Source organism: Cryptotermes secundus, unplaced genomic scaffold (assembly GCF_002891405.2).
Source record: "Cryptotermes secundus unplaced genomic scaffold, Csec_1.0 scaffold1799, whole genome shotgun sequence".
In the NCBI taxonomy this organism is placed as follows: domain Eukaryota; kingdom Metazoa; phylum Arthropoda; class Insecta; order Blattodea; family Kalotermitidae; genus Cryptotermes; species Cryptotermes secundus.
The window spans coordinates 127,157-137,125 of NW_019721788.1; the positions used below are offsets into that span (position 1 = coordinate 127,157).

Genomic DNA, 9,969 nt, shown 5'->3' on the forward strand with positions numbered 1-9,969 from the left:
ATATATATATATATATTATGAATCACTGTTGGCCTGCCTAATGTCCTAGGCCTTCACATTAATCTATCATCCTACCCTCGGGGCTCACTGGGTACACTTGAAATTGCACATGCAATATCTCAACACACTGTATCACCAATACTATGGAACAACGTTATTATCACTCGGCATGGCTAATATACGTGAACAAGACTTACTTGACATAGAAGACTGTAGGCCCTTCCGGCGCTTGTTAAACCCATATTGAGCAGCGCCTCCGGCTGACAACTCAATATTCTGTTTAAAATCAGAATTCCAAGTCTCTTGAATTTCCCTCATTTATAGTCTTAATTCGCTGATTCCGCGTGGACGACAAAGGGGGTAGATAGCTCCTCCCTTGTGTTCTAATTTCCTAACGTTCTATTCTCATTGGATATTCTATGTGGCTGGGGGTGGACCTCTTGCGTCTTATCGCTGTGTATTTACTCATATGACCCTCTCCAGTGGCCTAGTTAGCGGAGCGTCTTGCATACGGTATTACGCATGAATGCTGATTATCGCATTCTTAACCTCATTGCGTGTCCATGTGTTGTCATCTTTGCTCTTTCACTGCAAAACACCTTTCGCAAGTCTCCAGGCACCTAGGTAATGACTTAAATTTTCAATCCCAAATTTGATCCTCAACAGGCCCTGAAAAGGACTGGTAATGCAGGCATGGTAACATGGGGGAGAGAAGTCATAAGTATGTGTGTGTGTGTTGGAATTCAAAACCTTGAAAAAGTTTTATGATTGTACTGAGGCTGTGGAATGCAAGGACACTCTTCTACTAAGGAGATCCATATCTTCTGAGGTTAGCCGACAACTTTACCACAATGTTCAAGACCTCCAAGACTTTACAAGCTCTCAGATCTCCATAAACAAGGGTTTTCCATGAAGCCCATTGAGAGCACCATTGGGGCCCCACCTACTACTTGTGAAAACTTATGGCAAACCAACTTGGCTCTCATATTGTCAGCTTTCTGCATTTGGTGAAGAATGTGGTTGACTTTGTCCGCACATGGGTTCTCTCTGGGCTGAACCCCAGGACGTAATGGCCAGCTTCAGTGTGGTGTCACTGTTCACTAAGGTACAGACTGAGGAAGCCATGAGCCTCCTAAGTTGACATTTTGAGGGAGGTATTCTGAGGCTCTTCCACCATGACCCAACCCAGCTTTTACTTTGGCTTCAGTGGCCAGTTCTGCAAAAATCCCAGTGGGGTGACAAGTTTTTTATTGTCTCCTGTGGTCACCAACTTTCTCATGGAGGTTCTGCTGATTCCATTATGCGGATGACACTTTTATCATCTGGTCCCAAGGGCCTGACAGGCTGAGAGACTTCATCAGCCACCTGAACTGTAGCCACCAGAACATTCAGTTCATCATCGAGGTGGAAAGAGATGACTACCTCCCCTTCCTGAATGTACAGGAGGATTGATGGCTGTCTGGGGCATAATGCATGCTGTAAGCCTACCCACAGATCTCTACCTTAAGTCTGGTTATTATTATCACCTCATACTTTCCACGCTGCTGCAGAGGGCTAGAGCTCTTTGTGACCATGACAGTATTTGTGATAAACTGGAGATTCTGAAGGACGCATGCAGGCACCATGGCTCTCTGAAATGCTGGTTGACCTTCACTGGACTACGTGGTACTATACCCCAGACGATAGAAGTCTTAATATCCTGTGTTCTGGAGAGCATCTTTGTCATCGGGAGTTGACATGATGAGTGACATGACTGTGCATTGCATTGCATTTTTAACCACGAAGTATGCTCTCAGCTATCCCGTTGCTGACCTGTGAGGTAACACGTGACATATGTCCTTTATACTGTGGTTGATTTCAAGAATATCAGCATGGAAGCAGGTTTATTATATCATTAAAAATAATTACTGAATTTTGCTTCAGATTAAATGCATGTGTATTTTCTTCATAGTTACAGTCATATTTTTTAGATGTTGTTTGTGTTAATTAGGTCAGTGATTTGATCTAGTTCAGTAATAATGAGTGCAGTTGAAAGAGATATGGGTTAATCAAGCAGGAGCTGTGACAAAGTCTGGTTATTTAATTGTAGCGTGTCGTCCTTCTCCTTATTACTACTTCCTTCGGACATAAGACAGCTTCCACTATTTCATCCATACCTCCCATAATGCAGAATCCAGCTGCCACATCTAAAAATTAAGAGAGCCTGTTGATTCTGTGTATGAAGACAAAATCCATATCATATTCTAAAGGTAATAAATCAGTTAGCTGTGCTATATGTGTAGACGTGATTTCTGAGGGATACTTGAAAGAAATGTATTATGGCGTAACTTTACCTCTTTCATATTATTATACAGGAGTTCTGATTAACAAGTTCTCTTGAATCAAATAAAGAGATATGAATACAGAGTGGTGCATGGAAAGTGTTCATGGACCGTTTTTGAAAACAGTATCATTAAATAAAATACAATAAAAATTGTTACTCAAAAGAGAGATTTATATTGTTGTCATTTTTGCAGATGAACTAAGTGTAATGAATTGTATTCATTTGTGTCTTGTTGCGATGTGGATTGCAGGTTTGAGACAGGAAAATCCTGTGCGTGAAGCAGTTTGGCAACAGGCAGCAGCTGGTACTTCTGAAGTGCCTGCTGGAATAGATTCAAAAAATAATCGGTCATCATGGCTGGTGCTTGTGTTCATGGGTATTATGTTTAGTGGACCGTATCTCGTGTGGAAACTCATCAGTTCCCTAAGCACATTTCAGTCAGTTAATCGTAAGTAGCGTTATGCCCTTAGCTGTATTTCTGCTCAGCTGAAATAATTGGTTTTGATTTTAAGACTTTTCATTTGTTGTGTTTCTGGGCTGAAGTTTGGACATTTAATATGTATTATTTATTATAAGTGAGTTACATGATGTAACATCCCCTGATTTAACACACATCAATAAAAATAGATTCAAGGTACCTGAACCATTGCTAAGACTTTCTTCAGTACAGTATAGATCTTTGTATTGGTTCTCATATACTGTATAACTAAAGAACCAGAGGTGATGCTGAACTTTTTTATATTGCTAGTGGGGTGGGACAAAGTCCCTTGTACTGTGGCCACTTCTGGCCTATTGTACCAGCCCCAGCTGATAGGTGAGGGTGATTGTGGAGCAATTGGTGGAATGAAGATTGGCAGGGGAAACCGAAGTACTTGGAGAAAATGTGCCCCAGCGCCACTTTGTCCACCATAACTCCCACTTGACCAGATCTGGGATCGAACCTGGGCCACCACGGCGGGAAGCCAACGACTAACCGCTTGAGCTATGGCGCAGCCAGATGCTGAACATAGTTTGTTGTATGGTGTCACCAGACATTGCTGTGTAATGAGTGAACAGTGTTCCTGCTTTGTATTTTTGAGATCCCAGAGAGTAACTAGGCTTTCTGAGATTTTTCTTCATCAGATAATGCCATAGTAACTTAGATCATGAGTGCTTTGTTGCACATCTTTTATGACTCATCATACCTAAGTTTGATTTGTTACACCTTCGTAACATCGTGCCTAATTATCCTGGAATTGTGGACAGGCACAGGGCGTTGCTATATAAACAGGAAACAGTAGTGTTGATAACATTATGGAAGCTGCTTCCATTGTGAATTTATGATGAATTCTCGATGGTCAAACACAGATCACTTGCATTCACTCTCCCATCTCTTGAAGTATTTCTTCAGAATCAGAACATTTCTGTTCCATTAAAAATACTCTGAGCTGTTCTAGTTCTTACTTGATTCTGTTGTGTGAATGATTTCATTATGTATTATTTTGAAAGAACAAAAATAATGATTACCATCAGCCTTGCGGACTTAGTTCTGATTTTAAAAAAACACTATGTACTGATTCAGTAGTTCTATATTGTACACTGTTTAAAGACTTACTGATGGTACAGGCCAAATGTTAATTTATTGTGTTGTAAAATTTTGTTTCTTTGTCTTTGTATGAAGAGGTATCAGGTAAACAAACTAGGATGCTAAATGGCTGCTATGTGACTGTTTATTTCACTACAGTATGCCGACTCACAGAGCGCAGCACTACTTACTCCCAATCAATCATACAACATAACACAATTTGAATCTAAATTTCATCCTGTTAACACCAAATTAAATTTATAATTTATGGGTTCATGAAATATGACACTCAAGTTTAGACTCGTCTTAAGGCATGTCCCAGTATTTTACTGCAGAAAAGAACTAAGAACACCAGTCTTTGGGTTTTATAGGAGAGAAGTACAAATGAAAATACAAATTCATCAGTTGGTAATAAATTTGAATACATCTTTGTTATCCATACTACATCCTTCATTCCCAAGTAAAGAAACCCCACCAGTTTCAGACTGTCAACAGAATATGAAAGAGCAAATGTAAGGAATCAAATTTGTACTAGAATGTAATTCATTTTACTGTCACAACTTTAGTAGCTAAGATTTTAATCTAAATATAGTGCCTGCTTAATCTTGTAACTGATGATGGAAGGGAGAGCTTTTGTGTGCCCAATTATGCTGATCTTTTGTATCTATAATGTCTGTCTCTGTGTGTGTTAAAGTAAACAGGGCATTCTGAACAGAACTTGTAAAGCATACTTTCAGGTTGTATGGATTTAGATTTGTACACTGAACTTGTGTGAGCCAGAATAGCTCAGTCAGTGTAGTGAGTAGGCTATGGGCAGGATGGCCAAGGAGTTGGGGGTATTGATTCCTGGTAAGGGACAGAAATTTTTCTGTTCTTAATAATGTCCAGATCAGCTCTGTGGTCCACCCAGCCTCCTATACAGTGAGTGCTGGAGGCTGTTTCCTGCAGAAGTAAAGCAGCAGGGGTGCAAAGCTGACCACACCCATCTAGTGCAGAGGTTCAGAATGGTGGGGTTTTCCCAGGTACTTCAGTTTTGCTTTCAGTTTTCATTCCATCTACCACCCAATTTTCATTAATTATTTTAGCATCATTACATAGTCCTGATACTTCAGTATCGTTAATTAACCGACTTAGGAAACAAGTTCCAGTGGTTCGGTAATGATCACCTTCAAACTGAAAGCTAAATAAAATTTCTCAATGGCTGCTTTGTTTTTATACATAAATAAGGTGAAGTTGCTCCTGTGCTTAATTAAACATCATGTTATGATGGTGTATCAGGGAGTGCAGGTATAGCTTAGCCATTCTTAACCTCAGCGCTGAATGGAAGTAAGTGATCAGCTTCGTGCTCCTGCCCTGCCACCTTACCTCTTGGTGAAAGAGACCCCACTATCTACTGCAGAGGAGACTGGGCTGGAGCGCCGGTTGAGGTGCTGTGAAGATTAGAAAAATCCATATCATGAATAAACTCCGATTCCCCAGTCATCTAGCCTGTAGCCTAGGCACTATACTGACTGAGCCATCTGCCACAAAGTACCATGACAAAAGTTGCATAGTGTTCCAGGATCTATTACCATACATAATTTCAGGAGTGAAATTAAATGTTGTTGTCACAGCCACCCTACAGGTTTACACATCAACTGTGTTGTTGCTGAATGTAGGAAATAAAAATCATGACATTGAGATCACCCCAGTGGCATAATTTTCATACATTGTTTTGTGGAAGTCTGTCATTTCATTCCAAAATTAAAAATGGGGCACAAGACATACCCATAGTAATGATATTGTAGGCCTACTTTCTTTCCCGAAAGAAAGCTAAGAAGTCACTGGACGCAGAGTTTTGCACTTTATTATATTCCTGTCTGCAGTCTTTGTCATATATAGATTTTAAAAATCATCTCTTGCATTGAAGATTGCTGTTGGTTGGGATGTGATGCCATGTAATCTGGTTGTCACGTCTATAAGACAGCTATCTTCATGGTCACTGCCATGAGAAACTAAAATCTCATCTCTTGCATTTCTTCACCAGTGTCGATTTACATCAGAGGTGAGATTCCATGTAACAATTCTTTAACATGATTTTACTTCTTTTTTTTCCATTTTTTTGTATAAGTTGTATATGATTTTACTTTGCACTTCTTTATTTACAGTATGCATATAATGAAAAATTTACTAGATAAAATGTTATGTAATTTTTCAAATAAGAAAATTGTAATTATGTTAACAGCATATAACCCAAAGGAATGGAAGGAAAGCAAGGATGTCAGCTATCCAGCAGTTGCTATGTATGACTTCATGGCTGCCTCAGAAAAGGAACTCAGCTTTAATGCAGGACAGACTATGATTCTGGCACCCAAAGAACTACAACCTAGGGATGTAAGGGGTTGGCTACTAGCTACTGTTGATGGCAACAGAGTTGGATATGTTCCATACAATTACATCAGAGTCTTACCTGCCACAAGACAGGTAGCTGGTCAGAGTACTCGAAGCATCCCAGTTCCTGTAGAGAATTCAAGGGTTGATTCATATCAAGGTAGAGTGTAGTCCTAATTTCATTTTTCATGAAGTTAATTCATAAGTAGAAGGCCATGCCCATCCATTTTGGTGACAGAGTGTTGTCTAATCGTTTTCCTGAATGGTCTGGACATGGGTTGGCCTGGCCACCATGCCCTCCAGGCTGTTTCTTACAGGGCTTTCTGAAAGATATGGAAAAAGAAAAGCAGTCTGCACACAATTTAAGGACTGAAACAAGAACTTTCATCAGCAGTAATGAGCATCAGCGAAGAAACTCAGCCATTATGCAAAATTTGTGACATTGGCTATAGATGGTTATGGAGGGCGATGGTTCAAAGGCCCTGTAAATACCATAAAAGGGGCTAAATACAGCCATGTTATTGAAATTTCTTATTTTATATTTAATAGGCAATATAATTTTTTTTAAGGGAACATATTCAAAATTCAAGTGGATTAAATGTTCAGAGGCACTTAATTATATAATATAAATCATACACACTAATTTCATTGCACTGGTTGATCAAAGTGTAATGTTCAGGACAAGTACACCTGACACAATGGTATGATTTACTGACTTAGAAAAAATATAAACATGCAGTTCTGGTCAGAGTTAAGTGCAGATTTTGTCTCCTTTTAGAATTGTCATGTTCTGTACTGTTTGCATTTATTGATTTGTAAACAGTATTTCATTATATAATGAGCATGGATAGCACAGTCAATGTAGTGATGGGCTATGGGCCAAATGGCTGGGGTTCGATTCCTGGCAGGGGCAAGAAATTTTTATATTCTCCACAGTGTCCAGACCAGCTGTGGGGCCTGCCCAGTTGATACCAGTGGCTCTTTCCCTGTGGGTAAAGTGGCCAGGGCATGAAGTTGACCATTGAACTCCATTCTGCTGAGGTCAAGAATGGTGGAGTTACACCTCCACTCCCCCACACATCTTAATGGTGTGGTGCTTAATTAATTAAGCATAGGGCAGCTTTACTTTTACCTTCATTTCATTCATGATAGCTCACCAATGTTCCATTAATTATTGCTAACTAAATGATAAGTGAAAATGTTTGGCATGGTAATCATTTCTCTTGCACTACAAAAATGAAATTATCTTAACAAAAGTTTCATATTTTTCAATGATCTGTTACTACATATCATTTTAGGACCCTATATTAAGCTGTCATTCCTAGCTCACAAGTTCATGCTTTCACCATGTTATGTTACTGTTGTAGGAAAAAGTATGAGGTGGGGTGGCCTGAAGTGTCTTAACAATCATATCAGATTTCATGAAAATTTATTTTCTCTCAGATCTGAATTATGTGAAAGTTCATGAATCAGGGAATGCAGTGCAACAGTTAATAGTTTTCAGTTAATATAAAGGGTGTTGAATTACTTATCTTTGAATGAGTTAATAAAACTAAATAATCACAAATGAAATACCTGTGTACACAATTCATACTTGATTTTATAAAGGAAAACGTATTTTCAGCACCAGCTACAGCTGCTCCAATGGAAACATTGACTACCTCATGTCCAGATCACGTTCCCCAGGATGTGTTGACCTCCTCAGTGCAAGCGGCATGGGCTCCCCCAAGAGACCAGCCCACTCCAGTGGTGATTGTGAACCCTACAGACACATGTAATTCTCACAAGGCAACATAAGAAAGAACACTTCTTGTATTACAGTTAGAAAGGAATAATTTCTTTTTTACCAGTTAAGTGATTAAGCAGTTACCTTCTTCCAGTTCCTTTCTGTTTCCATATTAGGTTAGAGTTTGTTGCATATGTATCTGTAAAAAATACTATACATGTTTAATAATTAACATATTCTGATTCTTAAGCACTACTTGTCCAGAAAGTGTGTAGGGAAGTATAATTTACAAGTGCTGATCTATACAGTTCAGTAAACCTTCTTGAGTCACGGGGCAATTGAATAATTTGGAAACATGACATAGGTTTGGATTTTCTTATATAAAATTCTTCTTCCAAGGCTCAGATTATGTACTGATAATTAGAATATGTTCGTTGGAGTAGCTTTGAGAAAGGATTAAAGCTCTTCATTTTGAAGCCAGTCTTTCCTTGTAATTTGTGGTGGTTCTGCAGTCTAATGTATCAGATAATATGGGGCATGAAAATTTCATGAATCTGGCATTGAAAATGTTTAATTATATCGTAGACCATGTTTGAAATGATGCAGAGTAGCTACAGCTTGCAGATCATTCCCTACTATACCCATGGATTGCATGATAGGCATTTCAGAGCTATTTGAAAGTAGGAATTAAAAATTAAATATACTCCATTTTTTCCCTCTTTTAGCTAGTAATTGTAAACATGTTTAAAATAGTTTAAAATTTAAATATTATTAGGAGTAACATATCTCTCAAGAGAACTGGATCAGGAACAAGCAATTCAAAGTTCCATTACAGCTTCATCTGCCTAGAACATAACCCATCAGGATTTCCTATGCAATAGATTAACAAAGTAAAAACTGTCATGAAGATATCTAATTAATGAAATGAGAAAAATTTACGACTGTTATAACTTGCTGGTGGATTATGTGCAGTTCACATGACTATATGTGTGAGAGAGTACAATATTAGTGAGATAAGAATTCAGTAAATTAATGTAAAGTACTTTGTGTTTGCATCTTGAAGGCAGATAGTACAGCACACAGGAATCTTGGGTATATAAATCTTCACACAGGCAACATGGTATTTTAATGTACTGTCTTCAGAAGACTAATATTATTGTTATTTGTAGGATATGGAACTAGGGATTTTTATAAGTGTAATTACTGTGTTCGTATGAATTTATGTTAAATATATTAAAGTGGGATTCCAACAGTTACATCATTTTAGTGTGTGATTATTCAATTGTTCTCCATCCCTTATATTTCTCCAGGGTATCTTAGTCTCACCACTAAGCTGCCTTCATACTGTACTACTGCATCTCATTTTTTTAAATCAATACTAAATTTTAAAATGAACACTTATAGTGCAAATCTTTATCAACTAACACTCAGTTTGGCTGTGCCCATTTTTTTTTTTAATGCTAGAGGGGTGGGACTAAGTCCCTTGTACTGCGGCCTCTTCTGGCCTATTGTACCAGCCTCAAATGACAGCTTAAGGTGATTGTGGAGCAGTTGGTGGAATGAAGATTGGCAGGGGAAACCGAAATACGCGGAGAAAACCTGCCCCAGCGCCACTCTGTCCACCACAAATCCCACTTGACCAGACCCGGGATGGAACCTGGGCCGCCGTGGTGGGAAGCCAGCGGCTAACTGCTTGAGCTATGGCACGGCCTGGCTGTACTCATACTTACATCAGTTTGGCAACCACTCATTGCAGAACAGTTTCACAAGTCAGCAGCTACTTGTCTGATTCTTGATCTGAAATTCTTCCATCTTCAAAGCCATTAATTGAACAGGTTTGAGTTGGACAGGGTTGGGTCTTAGCAGAGGTCTGGCACAGATGAACCACCGAGTTTGTGGTCTGTGGATCACGCTGATAAATTGTTGGCAATTTCCAAATTTTTATGATTATTTCCTGGTGAGTCAGTGGGTTCATATCCTAAACTA

The 9,969-nt window shown here is 38.9% G+C and overlaps 1 protein-coding gene across 1 annotated transcript in view; it reads left to right on the forward strand.

Annotated features, from left to right (window-relative positions):
- LOC111861215 (peroxisomal membrane protein PEX13) overlaps window positions 1-9,244 on the forward strand; it is a 21,381-nt gene extending 12,137 nt beyond the window's left edge. Inside the window, exons 4-6 of the mRNA XM_023845606.2 lie at window positions 2,574-2,771; window positions 6,112-6,417; window positions 7,882-9,244. Coding sequence (XP_023701374.1) covers window positions 2,574-2,771; window positions 6,112-6,417; window positions 7,882-8,054 — 677 coding nt within the window. The 3' untranslated portion in view covers window positions 8,055-9,244. The remainder of the gene's footprint in view (window positions 1-2,573; window positions 2,772-6,111; window positions 6,418-7,881) is intronic.
- Window positions 9,245-9,969: the final 725 nt, after the last annotated feature.